This window comes from Cnephaeus nilssonii, assembly GCF_951640355.1.
Source record: "Cnephaeus nilssonii genome assembly, chromosome: 22".
NCBI lineage: Eukaryota > Metazoa > Chordata > Mammalia > Chiroptera > Vespertilionidae > Cnephaeus > Cnephaeus nilssonii.
Window position 1 is genome coordinate 22311877 of NC_137093.1, and position 18040 is coordinate 22329916.

At 47.5% G+C, this 18040-nt stretch overlaps 1 protein-coding gene across 1 annotated transcript in view; it reads left to right on the forward strand.

The window, feature by feature from the left end:
- CORO1C (coronin 1C) overlaps positions 1 to 10714 on the forward strand; it is a 60963-nt gene extending 50249 nt beyond the window's left edge. Inside the window, exons 5-11 of the mRNA XM_079763157.1 lie at positions 1262 to 1443; positions 2206 to 2325; positions 3414 to 3518; positions 5443 to 5588; positions 6850 to 6907; positions 7010 to 7255; positions 8333 to 10714. Of these exons, the coding sequence (XP_079619283.1) occupies positions 1262 to 1443; positions 2206 to 2325; positions 3414 to 3518; positions 5443 to 5588; positions 6850 to 6907; positions 7010 to 7255; positions 8333 to 8452 (977 nt within the window). The 3' untranslated portion in view covers positions 8453 to 10714. The remainder of the gene's footprint in view (positions 1 to 1261; positions 1444 to 2205; positions 2326 to 3413; positions 3519 to 5442; positions 5589 to 6849; positions 6908 to 7009; positions 7256 to 8332) is intronic.
- The last annotated feature ends 7326 nt before the right edge of the window (positions 10715 to 18040 follow it).

Below are 18040 nucleotides of genomic sequence, written 5' to 3' on the forward strand. Positions count from 1 at the left end.
CCTTGAAGGAAGGATGTAGATGAACTGAGGGCTTGTGGCCGAGGCAACAGTGTGGCCTCTTTGGGGACAGTTTCGGAATCCTCATGCCTATGTGACTATACTTTGGGTTTCTCAAATCACGCTAGTGTTGACCTATTTCTCCCCCTTGAAAGATAAAGATCTGTTGTGGGCAAATAGTTAGGCCAGTCCTTGCATTTCCCTTCTACTCACTGTAATTTGCTTTGCTTTAATCCAAGACCATGTAGAACAGCATCGTTGATTTGAATCGCCTGCTCTCCGCCATCTTTGTTAAGTGTCCTAAACAGTTTTTTAAGCTCTTTATTTTTAGCTCCACTGGAGAAGAAGTAAGCTGTATTCATTCTGATGCTTATTTTACTAGAAAAGGAAACTGACAGCCCAGTTAACTCTTAAAAAAACATAGGCCTTGCCCTGGCCGGTGTGGCTCAGTTTGGTTGGGCATCATCCCATGCACAAAAGGTCGATGGTTTGTTTCCAGTCGGGGCACATGCCTGGGTTTTGGGCTCAATCTGTGGTAAGGGGTGATGGATGTCTCTCTCTTTCTCCCTCCCTGCCTCCCTCCCTCTCCCTCTCCTATCCTCTCTAAGATCAACAAAAGAAGATATCTATCTACCTATCTATTTGTATATATGTATATGTGTGTGTGTATATATATATATGAAAGAAAAGTAAACATAGGCCTTGGCTGTGTGGCTCAGTAGGTTGGAGCATCGTCCCATACACCAGAAGGTTGTGGGTTTGATTCCTTGTCAGAGCACATACCTAGGTTGCAGGTTCGATCCCCTTTGGGGAGCATACGGGAGGCAACGTATCGATGTCTGTCTGTCTGTCTCTCTCTCTCTCTCTCTCTCTCTCTCTCTCTCTCTCTCTTTCCCTCCCTCCCTCCCTCCCTCCCCCTCTCTCCCCCCTCCCCCTTCCTCTCTTTAAAGTCAATAAAAACATATCCTCTGGTGAGGATTAAAAAACACAAACAGAAAACATAGGATTCTATTTTCTTGTAGTTCTTAGTTTTGTTTGGTTGTTTTTATTTGTTTCATACAAACCCAAACTTAAGCTATATTTTTACTTTAACTGATTTCTTTTATACAGATTTCTTCTTTCTTTGTCACTTTCTTTGTTAAAACTCCCCGTAAGTAGGGCCTCTTGTCAGCACCTTCCTTTCAATGCATGTCTTTGTAGTTTCCACAAATGTGCCGTTGTGCAGACATTTTAATAGCTGGGACGTGGTTGTGCTTGCTCCTAGGCTGTGATAATGCCATCATCATATGGAACGTGGGGACGGGGGAAGCCCTGATAAACTTGGACGATATGCACTCGGACATGATTTACAATGTAAGCTGGAACCGGAATGGCAGTCTCATCTGCACGGCTTCCAAAGACAAGAAAGTGAGAGTAATCGATCCTAGGAAACAAGAGATTGTTGCTGTAAGTATTCTCCGGACAGAAGCCCAGTCTTTGTGGCCCTTCAGTGAGTGTGAACTGTGTGCTCACAGAGGGCTGTGTGCTGGTCAGTGGACCTTGCTGTGTGCAGATGCCTGCGAATCAGAAAAGGCTGGTGCAGGCTTCTGACGGTCTCCTAGTCACTCTTCTCTTCAGAGCTGCACATTTCCAGCTTTTACCCAAGGCTTAGCTCTCACTTGGTAACCGTTTTTCACAAAGAAACAATGTTGTTATCAGTTCACAAGAGTCCTTAAAAGTTGACAAGTGCAGATGAGCTACCCCAAACAGTGAACTGCATTCCTGGCTTAGTACAAAAAATTAATTAATTGATTTCCCACTCTGTTCCGCAAATGACTATTAAAGTGTCTCATAAAGATGCAGCAGGTTATTCTCCTTAAGGTTATTAATCTCTTGAGAAAAGCATTTGGCAGAGTCCTCTCATGTGTTCTGTTTTTGCAGTGCATGGACTTGGGTTGGCAGCGGGGCGTGGTGGAAGGAATGAGGCTATTGAGTCAAGTCCTGACACTTGCTAACTTAAGCTGAGGGACCTTGACCAAATCACTTAGTGTCACTTTGTTTCCTTGTCTGGGGAGGGGAGGTGGTTATTAATAAGACACACACACGTACCAGTTAACATCAATGGTGTGCGGGGTGTGGTTGGGTTGGGTGTATGGGCCCCTACCCTCACACCTCACCTTCCTTTCTGCAGTTTGAATGTGTGCAATGTGCCTCTTTGCTCTCTTGCAGGAGAAGGAGAAGGCACACGAAGGAGCACGACCCATGAGGGCCATCTTTCTGGCTGACGGCAATGTCTTCACCACTGGCTTCAGCCGCATGAGCGAGCGGCAGCTGGCCCTCTGGAACCCGGTATGCCCCTTCCCAGCCTTCCCACCAGCTTACACTTGAGCTTTCTCTCTTTTCTGGGTGGGTCTCTGGGTTGGTACATAGATTATGGTTCTTAGTGAGGTTTTCTGAACTCCCACTTGTTCTAAATTGGACATGAAGTTCTCAGACTCACTAGAGACTTATTGCTAACTATCTTTAAAAAAATGCATTTGTGATACTCCCAAGGAGTCTATGCTGACTATATTTTTTAAGAAGAATGCATGAGGAATCCAGACTTTGGAAATGAGTTCTAAACTTAGTTATATTTTTATAAAGAATATGATCTAAATCAAATGTCTAAGTCAAAGTAGTCATGCTTGAGAAAATGCTCATAATCACAAAAGTGGAAAAAATAGAAAACTGGCCCTGACTGGGTGGCTCGGTTGGAGCATTGTCCCGTACACCAAAAGGTGGTGGGTTCGATCCCCAGGAGGCAACTGACCAGTGTTTCTCACATCGATGGTGTTCTCTCTCTCTCTCTCTCTCTCTCTCTCTCTCTCTCTCTCTCTCCCCCCCCCTCCCTGCCTAGTCAGTAAAAACATACCCTCAGGATTAAAAAACAAAACAGTAAATTATTGCTTATTAAGAAAAAAAGCTAACCTCCACATAAGGTATGATCCTAATTTGTGTGCGTACATGTGTTGGGAGGAAATAGACCAAAATGGTCATGGATTCTGCCACACACTGGACTGTGGGATGATGGCATATGTGACGATTTTTATGTTCTTCCTTGTAACTTTTTAAAGAACATATATTTAATTTATAATAAGAAAAAAGTACTTTTTAAAAAGGAAAGTCACAAAGGAGAAGGGCACTTTCATCTTTGTCATAGGATCACACTGATATGTGCACTAATTATGTTGTCAAAGAAACAATTTTCAGTGGGTCACATGCCACTTGCTATCCTTATTGGTATTTACATGTATGAATGTTACATGTGCATAGTATTCTAGGGAAATGGCTAACTTAATTAGGGATAAAGGAATGCATAGTAAGGTAACACAAATTTACCCTTAAATTGTGTGTGTGTGTGTGTGTGTGTGTGTGTGTGTTTTTTTTTTCCCCCCTAGAAAAATATGCAGGAACCAATTGCTCTTCATGAAATGGACACTAGCAATGGAGTGTTGCTGCCTTTCTATGACCCTGACACCAGTATCATTTACTTATGTGGAAAGGTAAACAGTAATTTTGATGTTTAATATTAAATTTAATCCTGTGGGAGGAAAAGTTTGTCCTTCGGAGATTTAGTAGATGGGCAATGTATACATTTTAATTGATAAATTAAATGTGTGTCTTATGCTATGATTTTGTTATGTTTGGGGTGAGACTGGACTGTTTGTAACTTGCCAGATGTGTGGTGTTAACACTGTGTTCAGTACTCTTGACGGAAGCAGGGATTGGGCAGATGCTGACGGGAATCTTTGCTTGGGCACTCTGAGATGGAGTACGTGCTGGTGTTTTGTTTTTCTCTTTTTAATTTTTGTCCTTTTTTTGTTTTAAATTGATCATTGATTTTTACATGCTAGTGTTTTGTATTACCTGGTGGTGCTGTGTGGTTGGTGATTGCAGATTTCTCATCATTGGTGTCAGGGTTGAGGAACCTGTTTGCCACATCTCATGCTGAGCTCTACTGGATGGTTCTAGATTGGCACTTAGTGCTTATTGCTACATGCCATGCACTCTTAAGGAGAACGGTGCTTGGGAATGTGAGCTTTTGAGGGCCTCTGAGACTCTCCAGAGGGTTCTTGTTCCTGGAGTTCAGTGTTAGGGCCCTGGACCGGAAAACGTGCAGCCTGATTCAAATTTCAGGAAGTGACGGTTGTTCCAGGAAGACCCCACACTGAAATAAAAGGTCTAGTCTGCCTAGTGATCTCTGCCTAACTAAACTGGGGGTGGCTTTATTGCTATTTCATTTCAGTAGGTGGTAACCTCAGTATTATTCTTTTCTAGTTTAACTTTTCCTTAGAAGTTTGTGTAGTTGAAATACATGAGTTAATAATAATGGAGTGATACAGTCCCTCAGACCTGTTAGGGTACCCCGTGCTGGGTACAGGCCGGATGTTCTACTTCTGCTCATGGTTCACTGAGCGTGCCGCAGAACTGCTTTACATTTTATAGGTCAGTCACTTAGAAACGAGATCTTGTCAGTTTCCTTGAAAGTCATTTTACTTCAGATGTTAACAGCTGCATCAAAACAAACACAAGGGCATGTTACCCAGAGGTGGTTAACACTGGGTGGAAAGTTATTTTTAGTGTGCAGAGAGCAAACTGTATGTGTTTAGCTTCTTTTCCATTGCTTTAGATTTTTATTTATATGATTGAAATAAATGGAAATTGTGAAGACAGAGAGGATTGTTAGAGTGTGATACTACCTAACTATTTATGTCTTCGTGTGTGTGTGTGTGTGTGTGTGTGTGTGTGTGTGTGTGTGTGTTTTCTACCAGGCAGAATTGCCTTTGTTGTTTAGGTTGGTATACATGTGTGACCATTAGACAATTATTTGTACTTAGACTAGCAAGATTATTACAGAATTTTATATATTGCAATGAGGTAGAAAACCTTGTGAAGTTCAAGGGTATCACTAAAACGAAGGTTTCTTAATTAGAAAGTCTTAGTTTTTATTATTATCTGACGTTAGTGCCCTCATGTCTCTGAATGACACTGCTGTTTGCCAGTGAACAAACAACTCAAATCAGTAGTCACCCTCTCAGTCCTCCTGGTCTTCCGTGTGTCTTTTGAAGTTGAATTGCAATGCAGTTGCTTGGCAGAGGCGTTAACATTTTGCCTGACTCTGACTTGGTATCTATATCTAGCCTTCAGTAAAGGGGATGTAGTGTTTGATAGGTGAGGACTTACTCTGCCAGGATGAGAAACCATCATGTGCGTTAGGCCTTTAAGAGGAAGGAAAGGTTAACCACTACAGCAAGGAGCCTCAGAGAGGGATGGGTTACATGCCCAAGAGGCATGTAAAATTAAAATTAATTTTTTATTAATTAAAAGAGTCCTAATTAATGCTGGGTTTAAAGGGGAGAGAGACACCCACTTAAATCAGATACTTCAATTAGTAGTAAACACAAACTTGTCTCCCATTTCTTGTAGGGTGACAGCAGTATCCGCTATTTTGAGATCACGGATGAATCCCCGTATGTCCACTACCTCAACACATTCAGCAGCAAGGAGCCTCAGAGAGGGATGGGTTACATGCCCAAGAGGGGACTCGATGTTAACAAATGTGAGATTGCCAGGTAAAGCATCTGCATGTAAAGTGTTGGAATTGTTTATACCATCTGTGTTCTGCAAGAGCAACCCAACTACAGGCAGTTCTGTGATGCCGCGTCTTTCTACCCTTGTGTGCGGCCCAGAATCAGTGTCTCATTTCCTGCCCCTCCTTAGAAGCAGGGGTTTGAGAGCAGGGAGGCACCTTTCAAAATCATTTCATCTAAATATGCCCTCCCCATTCTTCAGAGTCTGTGCCTTGAAGTGCAGTGGGTAAAGTGGCTTCGTCTGTGTGTACTGGACACTTACTCGAATAGTGAAACCATCATCTCTTGTGTTCAGGCCGAGGTTGGGGCCAGTGTCCCCTGGGAGGCAAGCAGGGGAGAGCCTGTCCCTGGGATGGAAATAAGGAATGGTGTTCCTGCCCTGTGGGAGGATGAACCAGGTTCCAAAGTTGATTGTGAACCCCACGGGTCCTAAACTGGGGAAGCCGAAGACCTACAGTGGGGTGTTGGGTTGGGGGTCCCTTGATTTGGGAAGTGTGATAGAATTCCCACCTCTCTGTACTACTCTGGAGTTTTTAAAAATTTATAGTTCATAATGCTAGTGGGCTTCCTAAGGGGAAGGCTCTGTTCTCATGCTGGTCAACAGAAGGCACTCAGGAGACTCACTGACCACTGGCCATTTTAAACAACAGAACTAGTAGCACCATGTTATCAGGCTAAGAGCCTGGCACGCATTATATAACACTCCGTTTCTATGCACGTGTGTCTCTTGAGTGTGCTGTTCTGCTCACACACCTGTTAAATAATTGACACATCTTTAAAAAGAATTTTTAAGCTCTTTGTTATATTAATCAGTATGAGCTGTTGTTTTGTGTGAGTGTGTTTAATTTAAATACATTCAACTCTGTATAGGTACTATCTGATATGCAGTTGTTCGTTCTCTCCTCTCTGTTGACCTGGTCATTTTCACAAATGAATCATTGTCCGTGGTGTTATTCCCACCACACTTGATCTGACCCCAGATAGTTGGAATTTGACTGTCACCATCATGCATAGAGCTACTCCTGGTTCTTGTCTCCCATGCACCATTTCCTGGCGCTGCTACGCTCGGCTTCCGTTTTCTCATCTGTAAACTGGGAATGTTAAGTTCTGGTGGGGCAGCTGAGGTGGTGGGCAGAGCATTTTGTATCCCTGAAGCTTGTAGAAAAGTGGTTGTGATGAGCCTGTTTGTTACTTAGCCTCCTATTTTACTTAATGCAACGTTGCCTTTATTTCCCTTTTGAAGATTCTTTAAACTTCATGAGAGAAAGTGTGAACCTATTATCATGACTGTTCCCAGGAAGGTAAGTGCCCAGTTTTCTAAGCAATCTATGCTTTTAAAAGTTTTTAAATCCCCGATCTTTCTTCTTCATTAATTAAGGTTTTCCCCAAAATGTCTCTTGTAGTCGGACCTTTTCCAAGATGACCTGTATCCTGACACAGCGGGGCCCGAGGCTGCACTGGAGGCAGAGGAGTGGTTTGAGGGGAAGAACGCAGATCCAATCCTCATCTCCTTGAAGCACGGATACATTCCAGGCAAAAACAGGGATCTCAAGGTGGTGAAGAAGAACATTCTGGATAGCAAGCCCACTGCAAACAAGAAGTGTGACCTGATCAACGTCCCCAAGAAAACCGCAGACACGACCAGCGTGGTAAGGCCCGCAGGAGGGTGAGGGGTGCATGGCTGTCTCAGGCTGGTCCTCTTGCAGCTCCTTCCAGTCCTGGCCCTGGCAGTGCTGTCCCAGCTGTGGACAGAGGGGCTCTCAGTGAGTGAGAACACCCAATGTGATAAGAATGTCCTGTCGTGACACTGGAATTGGGGCCATGCTTGGCTCCTTTGGTCTTTTTTATAATGACCGTCTGCTATGGTCTTGGAGAGTGAACTGGAGCCCTTTGGGTTTTTCTTAACTGTCTTTCCCCAAACTGTGCACACCTCACCCATCTCTGACGGGTAAAATGAAACAGGAGGGCATGGGGTCACAGCTGCCAAAAAGAGAAAGTCCTAGGAAGGAGGGAGTTGTGGGTGGGCTCAGATGTTGTTGAGTGTTTGAGTGACAGGGGATCGGGCAGTGAATGGGACTTAGCCACTAAGATGAACTTGGGTAGGAGGTGGGGAGTGGACAGGCTGTGGAACAGAGTCAGAGGGGAGGGCGGTGAATCGTCCATGGGGAGGTAAGCGGAATGAAGAGGCCAAGTGCCTGGAGATGCTGGAGTTTAGACCATGACCGAGGAAGCCATGTGGACTTTGGTGACTGCAGGGTTTCCAAAGGAATCATTTCCACGCGGGGGAGGCTCCGGCCTCGTCAGAACAGTTAGCAGTCAGGGCAAGGGACTGAGCTCCCAGGAAGGCTCCTGGAGGAGCTCTGTGGCCTCTGGAAGTTCGCTCCGCACCCTGGTCACGTAGAGGTCACTTCTGGTGGAATTGCATGGTTGGGATTTAGGGTGGCCTAGGAGAGTCCGTCTTGTCCTGCAATCGAGTTGTGTCGTCCAGGGCGAGCACAGGGACGGGCTCGAAGCAGCACTGTGAGGCGCTGTTGTTTTGTTGGGGGCTTCAGATGGACCGGCCAGCATTAATCACTTGCTCATGGGGCCCAATCTGGAGGCTGTGGCTTTTTGCTCCTCCCACAGTGGAAAATTCCATTCTCTGCCTTATAATTCTCACTGCATTGACCTTTGTGTACTGTTTTTTAGTCACCCTCTTCCCCTCCCTCCTTTTTTTGTTTCCTTAGCAAAATGAAGCCAAGTTGGATGAGATTTTAAAAGAGATCAAATCTATAAAAGACACAATCTGCAATCAAGATGAGCGTATTTCCAAGTTAGAACAGCAGATGGCGAAGATAGCCGCCTGAAGATCCACCCCACCCCCCACATGGGAGCAAGAACTCGGGCTTGGTAGCTGGTTGTTGGTGTGGTCCCGGGGAGGGCGAGAGGGAGGCACTGCCATTCGGAGACATTAATTTCAGATTTGTCAACCAGCGATAGGCCACATTCCCGTCAGAACGCAATTCGTCTCCCAAATTTGCAGAAATGTGATTTAAAAGCTGAGCTTTTTATCAGAAAGCTTTTTTGATGTTTTAAGTGTTATATGTGACTTGTTGAACTTTTAAAAGACAAAAGTGCTACTTTTAAAATCCAAGATACTCTGAATTTTAGGAAACCAACCAATTCTGATTCAGTTTCGTGCCCAAGTACCTTTTTTTTAACAAATAGGGACCAATGCCACATTGCTTTTTATATTTCTTTTTTTTTTTTAATGTTGCCAAACCAAAAGTAGCTTTTTTTTCCCTTTGTATTTTGCTACTTTGCAGTATTTGTGTGTGGGTTTTTTTTCTCCTTAATTCAAAAGGGACAGCACTGTGTATGTTTATAAACTAAATGAAGATAAGATATTATTTTGTATAAACATTCATCTGAGAACAATCAGAGCAGTAGCCACATCGTGCTGGCTCGTTTGCAGCACAAACCTGGTCATCGTAATGACTGTACACAAGGAAGACTTGAAAAATCACGTGAATTCGTATTACCACTCCTCTCATTTCATCGAGTCTTCTGGTCAGAAATGCTCATCGTGTCATTCACTTTCCTCCTTTCTCTTTTGTAGAAATTGGGTGGTTGTCCCAGAATGGAATTTTGCTTCTTGGTTCCCCTGTGCTTCAGATGATTATAATCTAACCTAAACTAGCATGTGTTCCTGCAGTTTCGTTGTCCACGTAGACGCTGTTGCATTCATCACTTTAAACATCATGTTTCAGGTTTCAATCAATACTTGACAAGGGTGCCCGGGACAAGAAGACACACGTACTGTGGAGTGTTCCCTCTTGCCCATTCCAGCAGCTTGCCTAGCTCTCGAGTGCAGTGAGGGACTGAAATCGAGGGAACCCTGAGGGGAGTGTGGGCCCCGCGCGGTCCTCTGCTTTCCTGCACATCCCATGCCGTCCCCGTGCTGTGCCCGAGGAAGAAGCGGCTCTCTGTGCACCACCGAGCTCCTGCCTCCCTCTTCCTCGCGTGGGCAGCCGCCTCTCTCAGGGCTCCCAGCCATTCCTCTCTCCTTCCTGCCTTTCACCCCTGACTGCTTTCAGCTAAGGTGAGGCCACAGGGTGCTATTGAACACTGAGACCGAGGGGAATGGTCTAGAATGGAGCCAGACCAGGAGTGCAGATCTCTGCTGTAGCTTTAATGTGTACAGACGGGCCCCTTTGCACCCTGCACACACACTAACCCGCTCCGCCCCTCCAGCTCGCACCCAGGCTTTGTCAAAGCACAGAGGCTCCCCAGACTCAGGGTGGGGGGCGGCCTACAGACTGAGCTCTGCTCACCTGTTCCATTTCCGGGTCCGCTAGAACTTCCTTCCATTTCCATTTTGTCATGTCGCATGTTTGAGAAAATTTAAGGAGCCTCTGTTTTGCAAGGAGTGAGTGTCTGTGATTGAACGTGAGACAGAGTGCCATTGGGACCACACCGGGAACTCGTTTGCACATGCTGGTGCTGGCGTGGGGCCGGGACTAGCTGACGGCATTTGAATACGGGAACCAGGATGGAGACAGAGTGTGGACAGTGGGTGGGGATGCACAGGCAAGCTGGGGGGTGTCTGCATAGAAAAGGTACCATGTTCTTAACCGATACTGGGATTGCTGTCTCCGTAACTCCAGGGCCTCTGAATGTTCAGTGTGGTTTTGTGTCTGTGTGTAATTTTAACATTGAAGTGGATAATGGGACATAAAATAGTACTTACAGTGACTTACATTCAAACCTGTACGTTTCTTTGTCAACGTAATCTGCTGAGGACCTTCATTTTTAAGATTCAGAAATGTTAAGGTTCTGCTGTTAAATTAAGTAAACAAAGTGTTGCTGATGGTGGTGAAACACCCTAGGGAATGTGGTGCAAAGGGAAGAGGGAGGACAGGAGGGTCGCCCTGATCTCCGTGTGCTTGTTTAATGCCTCGCCTGAAGCAGTGTGGATTGTGTTTCCTGTCTTGTCTTCTTTTGTTTAAGCCGTGCTATCCCAGAGGAGAACCCGTGAATTACTCCCAGATCGGCTCTTATAGAGCGGCCATAGTATTCTGTCAAACACTTGCTTCCATTTTCAAAGATTAAAAAATCCTTGATTACAAGATGGTGTCCGTGTTTATTTCACACCGCAGCGGTCTCCAAGGCGGCCTCTGTGTCTCAGCTCCTGACTCAGTGGGACCAGCCAGGTGACTGTTCCTCCCCGCGGGTAAGTACAGGACGTGCGGGGGGCGCTTGGCTCCAGCAGGAGGGGCCGCGTGGTGGGTCCAGGAGACGGCTCTGGGCCAGAGTCCCGGGCCTGGATATTTGAATCCTGCTCACAGCCTTCGCCAGGGGGTGACCTGGGCAGGTTTCCTGACCTCGGGATCCCTTTTCTCTCTGGAAAGAGGATGGGATTTTTTTCTGCTGTGGGTGAGAGAATACCTGTGTCTGACCCCCCAGGAAGCCCTCGTTGCACAGCGGCCCTTGTTACCATGAGCAGATTCCCTGACAGGACCTCTGAAAGCATGCTTTTCGTTCAGCAGAAGTAGAAGGAAATTTCCCCTCGGGTTGGCTATGATTTTTATTCCAGCAGAAGGCTTTCAGGGTCACTTGAATGTCATGGCCGTCTTCCAAGGGCTTCCCTTTTTGCACTAAAACATTATCTCATGACATTCAGTGATTGTGGCAAAGAATTTCCCACTGCTTGGTTTTTCTAAACGGCTGTAAATATGACCACTCGGCGCACAGCTTCCCTTCCAAGTACTTCTCCTAAAGTTGCTGAGAAGAATGGCGGCCAGGGCCGTGGTCAGCCCGTGGCTGCAGGAAGTGGAAGTTGGCAGATGCTGTCTGCAGCCCCTCAGCGCCCAGGTCAGGGGGACAACGCGTGGTGCGGGGTGTTTATGACTGACTTGGCACCTCGCTGCTTTGCCAGAAGTCTCAAAGGTCACCATGCTGGCCCCAGACGGCCAGCCAGGCTGCGTGGAGGGAGAACTTCCCCTTTTTTAAAGGTGACGTCCCTGGCTGCACTTGATGTTGGTTCCAAAAAAGCTTTGTTGGCTCTTAGGGATCCGTTAACTCTTAAGTGGCCCGGCTGCTTTCTGCTGGCCCCTGAGAACGCCCTGCAGCCCTCGTTGTCATCAAAGACACACCTTAATTTTTCAGACGGGTCGTACTTACTGTCCAAGCTGGACAGTGCCCTTTGTTCTTTAAAAAAAAATTTTAAGTCCTTTTCTCCACTGTTGGAGGTAGTTTATGCAAATTGGCACAGCCTTTCCAGAGGGCAGTGTGACGGGTATATCAGAAGGCTCACATGTTCTTACTATTCTTATATCTATTTTTATTGATCTCAGAGAGTAAAGGAGAGAGAGAGAGAGAGAGAAATCAGTGTTAAGAGAGAATCATCTGTCAGCTGCCTCCTGCACGCTCCCCACTGGAGATTGAGCCCACGACCTGGGCATGTGCCCTGACCAGGAATTGAACTGTGACCTCCTGGTTCCTAGGCTGACACTCAACCACTGAGCCACGCTGGCTGGGCACATGTTCATTCTTTTGACCCATGATTTCACCTCTGGGAATTTTGTCCCAGGGAAACTAATGGGAGATCTATTCAGGAACTAGAAGAGGAAAAATTAGTCCAGCTGGTTAATTTACTTGTCACATCCATATGTTGTAATATTGTACTAGTATAGTTACTTAAAGTCATTTAATAGTATTTCAGGATATTGGACATCCACCACCAGTGTATTTCAAGTGTCTCACAGTGAACTGTGTTACTAATGTCATAAGAAAAGTGAAATTTGTTACAAAAAAAGAATTCTGTCCAACTCTCTGCCATGAAGTCACTGTGAGGTAAATGGTGTTAGTAGGCGTATAAAAGTACTTTTTTCAAAGGTGAGATGGGGAGGGTGTTGAGTCTGGTTAGACTTGTTCATCCTATATAATAAAAGGCTAATATGCAAATTGTCCCCTCAGGAGTTCGACCAGGAGACTGGGAGTTCTATGGCTTGCTATGACGTGCGCTGACCACCAGGGGGTGGCGCAGAACATGGAAGGAAACCAGTGGCGATGGCAGGGGGCTGAGGGAGTGAAGGAAGGAGGAGGTGGGGAGGCTGGGAGGAGGAGAACCTGATCTGCCCTGATCGCCGGCCAGGCCTAGGGACCTTACCCGTGCAGGAATTTCATGCACTGGGCCTCTAGTACAAACAAAAGGCCTGGCTCCATGACCTCGAATAAAGATGCATAAAATGGAATACCCACCCCAGAAGGGATGTTTTTGACAAACCCTTTTAAGGGTATATGCACATGCAATGTATATTTGTGTGTAGAGTAAATGCCACAAATGTTACTTTGTGGACGTAGCAGTCATGGATAATCTATTTCATTGGATTTTTCCTATCAATGTCTTCGTTCCCAGAAAGAAATTATTAAAATTAGTGTATGAATGATAAATTAGTAATACGTTAAGACAAGCATCACAAATCAGTGGCGGGAGGAAATGGTGTGGCTATGTTAAGTAGCTCTGGGCACAGGGATTCGTTAGCCTTCTGGTGACACCAGTGTACGCTATTAAAGAAGTCAATAGTTAAATGAAAGGAAACTATTTTTCAAATTTAGAAGAAAAAAAAGTAAGTTCCTCCTTGTCTAGACTTCAGACTGGGGAAAACCATTTGTGATTTTAACCTTTTGCACTCGGATGTCGAGTGTGACTTGACACGGTTAGCATCGGTAGCAGCTCGTATGTTGAATTGTATTGAATGTATCAATAATTTGAAATATAAAAAAATACAAATAAATAAGTTTGTATGAAAAGAAACTCGTTTTTTATTTTACTGCCGTGCTTTGTAAAATCTGGGGTATTTAAAAAATTAAATCCCGAGTAGAATAAAGGAATCGAGAAAAAAGCAAGCGAGTGCGAAGGGTTAAAATCCCAAAGCAATGGAATAAATCACAAAGGAAGGGATAGATTGGCTACATAAAAACCAGACTTTAAGATGTCAGAAGATGAAGGGAAATATATTTTCAACCAATATGATATGGGACATGTATTTTAATATGCTCAATCTCGGTCCAGCCACCACCTCTGATTGAAGTGGGGTGTGTCCAATTTTAAGCCCCAAAGGATAGCACCCCGGTCCCCGACCCCACGAATTTAGCCCACCAGCAAACAGTTTTATCAGACGTCGGGGTGGGAGGACTTGGCTAGGAGGCACGAGTCCTGGTGTGCTTCGTGAACTTTCTCCAGTTGCAAGTTCTGGAAAAGGTGGAAGGGAGACGTGGGGAGTGGGAAATTGCTCCAGATCCAAAGATGCTGGCTGCAAAGTTTGCTAGATCAGTTGGAATGTGGAAGGAGGCGTTTTTAGAGAGAGGCTGGTGGGAGCTTTGAAATTCAGTGTCATTTTACTCTACTGCGTGGAGAGGAAACTGGGTAAGAAAACATTGTAAGAAATGGGGGCATGAAGTGTTTGTGTGGGGAACACAGCTCACGTGACAGACTTCATGCCGAGGGACCTTGGAAAGAATGCCAGGCCATTGCCCAGGGAGCCTGGGGCGGGAAGATGAGCAGTTACTCCAACGCTCAGCTCAGGAGTCGGAAGGCAGTTGAAAAGCAAGTAGATGGGTTTCTTACCAAAAGGCATCCATGTGCTCCGGATGGGGACTGACCACTAGCTGCTTAGGTGTTGCTCGTTTTAAATGGGGGCTTATTCACATCTCAAAGACTCAGAGAGTTTTGGGGGAAAGGGTTTGGTGGTTTGGGGACAGCACCGGGGAGAAATGATTCCCAGGGGACCCCAGCGGGCAGCGGCAGGCTTAGGGAAAGCTTCGGGTTGAAAGTGACAAGCAGTCATCGTGTTCCAAAGGGGAGGAGCCAGGGCCTCCCCTGGTGCCAGGTGCTGTGTGCACCGGGGCTTCAGGTACAAATAAGGCGCCTTCCCCACCTTCCCGGCCAGCCTGGGGTGCAAGTAGATTCAGTGCAGGGGTCTTGGGGCCGTGAGGTGCTAGGGAAGCTGGGGAGGGGGGTGCCAAGTGCGTTAGCCTCACCTCCACCAGGCGCCTCAGGTCCCGGCAGCAGGGCTCGCCTTCGTTATAGCTCTGCTGTCTCTCCTACTCCTGTCTGCCCCCCGACATGTCTATTTATCCGGGCGTTCACTGGGTAACTGTTTTTACAGGGAGAGGGAGTGTGACGGTCCTGGAGAGAACTACAGCAGCGAGTGGCCAAAGGGCCCAGCAAGGAAGGGTGTTGAGGCTCTCCGTGCCCTGAGGGTCAAGAAGTCAACCATCAGGATTTCAGCAAAGAAGAGTCCGAGCTTTGGGACGACAGTGACCAGCCTGAGAACCGGGAAGTTGCCCCATAAATAACAGGAAGCTGTTGCAGGTTTGTTTCCCCGCCCAGATGCCCTTTGGGTTGTGGTAGGTACACAAAGCGTCTCATGGTTACCAAACGCCTCAGCTGCGGTTCCAAAGTGACACTGAGTTCTCGTCACCTGGCCAGTGTCTACCGGACGCAGGGTAGCAAAACATCAGGCGAGATGGCAAGAGGATGATTTTTACAATCCTCACCCGAGGCTATGTTTTCATTGATTTTTAGAGAGAGGGAGGGAGGGTGAGAAAGTGAGAGAGAAACATCGATGTGAGAAAGAAACATCTATCAGTTGTCTTCCGTACACACCCCAACGGGATCGAACCCGCAGCCTAAGTATGTGCCCTGACCAGGGATTGAACCGGCAACCTTTTGGTGTACAGGACGACGCTCCAACCGACGGAGCCACCCATCCAGGGCGAGATTTTTTTTTTCTTTTTATTTATTGCAGTGACATTGGTGAGATTCTTACATGGGCATCTGGGCACCTGCCAGAAACCTTCCCTTGTAGAGAGCAGACCATTTTTTGAACTGGTTTCTCTACCTCCACTCACCTGTTCCCTTTTTTGCTTCCAGAGTGATGTGTTCTAGAACAGAATCTGTTAAGATTTCACAGGGAGACAGGAGTCCACACTCTGTGAGAGCCCCCAGGGCCCCCGTCTCCCAGCCCACCTGGTCCCTGTCTCCTCTCCTACCCCCCACGTAGGCTGTCAACAACTCATGTCGGCTCCAGCTTCCAAGTACACCCATATCACTGCTTCTCCCACCTCCACTGTCACCCCACTAGTCCATGCCCTCCTCATCTCTGATGTGGACTGTGCACCTGTGTTGGGGTTCCCCAGAGAAACAACCCATAGGGTGGGCACAAATATATGCAGAGAGATTCATTATAAGGATTTGGATCACACAGTTAGTTAGGGAGGCCAACAAGTCCCGAGCTCTCCAGTCAGCAAGCCGGACACTCGGAAAAGCAGATGTTCCCGTTTGAGCGCCATCTGACCGTCAACTGATTAGACCAGGCCCACCCACAACACCAGCAGCCAATCTGCTTTTCTCAGTCTACCCCGTCCTTTTAATCTTTTCCAGAAACACCCTCCCAGCTCCCTCACAGTTTGACCAAATAATCTGAGCACGCTGGGGCTCAGTCACATGGACACACGATGACCAGCACAGCTTTCAAACCCAGCTTCCTGTCGTCCCCTGCGTTACTCTCAGCACAGCAACCAGAGTAGCCTGTTAAGGTCCTGAGGCAGGACTGGGCAAACAAAGGCCCGCAGGCCAAACCCAGGCTGCCGGGCATTTGTGGAGCCCACAAGCTGAGAGCAGCGTTCACATTTTTAAATGGCTGAGAAAAACCCAGGGGAATAGTGACAAGTAGAACTTCGATGAAATTCAAATTTTAGTGTCCGTAAGCAAAGTTAATTGGCATCCAACCACGCCCCTTTGTGTAAGCATCGTCCGTGGCCGTTTTTCTACATTTGCACAGTTGAGTAAATGCAACCGAGACCCTATGGCCACCAGTCAAATATTTACTATCTGGTCGGTGAAGAAAAAGCTTGCTGACCCCCGATAATCAGGCTCAAACCCCTCCACAGCCTCTCATCCCACTCGGAGTGAAAGCTGAAATCCTCACCATTGGCAAAGGCCACCTGTCCCTGCGGTCTCTCCAACTTCCTCTCCTGATTGCCTCACCCCCCCCCCCCCCGCACCTGACCCCCCCACCATGTTCACAAGGCCTCCTGCCTCTGAGCCTTTGCATGTGCTGTTCTCTCTGGACTGCCCATCCTCCCCCCACCTCCCGCACCTGCACGGCTCCCCACTCCCCTCCCTCCCCTGCCATCTTCCCCCTTACACTTTATTACCATCAGATCTCTGGACTCATTGAGTCGGTACCTGTCTTCCCCCACATCGAATGTAAACTCCGTGAGGACAAGCACTTATTTCCTTCGCGATGGTATCCTCAGGATCTGGCACATCGTATCAGTAAGTGTTTGTTGAAGGAATGAATGAATTGAAAACACAGACATCTGGGATGGGGACACCCATTGGATTATCTGTGTGGCAGTGACTTGCTTCCAGAACCCAGCTCTCCCCTGGCCACAGCTGACCCCAGGCTGGCCACTGAGCTCCTGGGAGTTATCGGCCGTGTGTCCTATCTGGGCTTTTGTTTACAGGCGCCTGGGAGTTGGGAAAGCCGGGGAGCCATCAGACAGAGCAGGTGCACAGTGACGGAGGAAGGACTTCTGGGTCTCCTTTGCTCCCTAAGTCCACGCCGAAGGTCCAGCTGCACTTCTGACCTTAAATCCCACGAGCTACCCTGGGAAGCCTATTGCCACTGAAGCCCGTTGGAGTCCTTCCTCGGGCAGGTCTGCTTCAGAGCCCCCTGCGGCCCCCGATCCAGAGCTCTGCATCCCTGCACCGCCCAGGCCTAGCGCTGGGGCGGCTGTCGAGGCTTGGGTTCCCTCCGCTGCTAACCTTTCCGGTGAAATCCCTGGGTCTGGAGCAGGTTTCTAGATTGGATTGCCCTCCGACCTTCCGAGTTTGGGACCGGCCCCTGCGCTGGCCACCCTCCAGGGCCCAAGCCGACCAGGTCCCCCCTGGGAGCCCGGACTCCCTCCCTCTGGAGGAAGCCTGCTCCTGGGCCTGGGCTGAACAGGAACTCCCGCAGTTCCGTCCCCATTTGAGAAGGGGAATTGTGTCCTGGCTGCGTGGCCCCGGAGTGGCCATTTCCCCTTTAAATGACTCAAACAGGCAAATTCTCAGCCTCTGAGCCCTCCCCACGGCTAGCAGGGAAGCAGTTGGGTAGGATGGGCCTCTCTCCCCACCCCCCCACCCCCCGACCCCCGCCCCGCCTCCCTTCCAGGGCTGGGCCTCTCGGTAGAGCAGCTCTGTTGTCTATTTTTCGAGACCTTTGTTTTCATTTGAAGGAAACGTCCCGTGGCCGGCAGGTAAATTAGGTAAATTCACAGGTCACCGGAACAGATAGAAAAATGGAAAAGTTTGAAATATCGCCCCGATTACCAAACATGTGACTCAGAGACAAGAAGTGAGCAAATGCCTTTGGGGAAATGGCACCGATAGACTTGTTCTA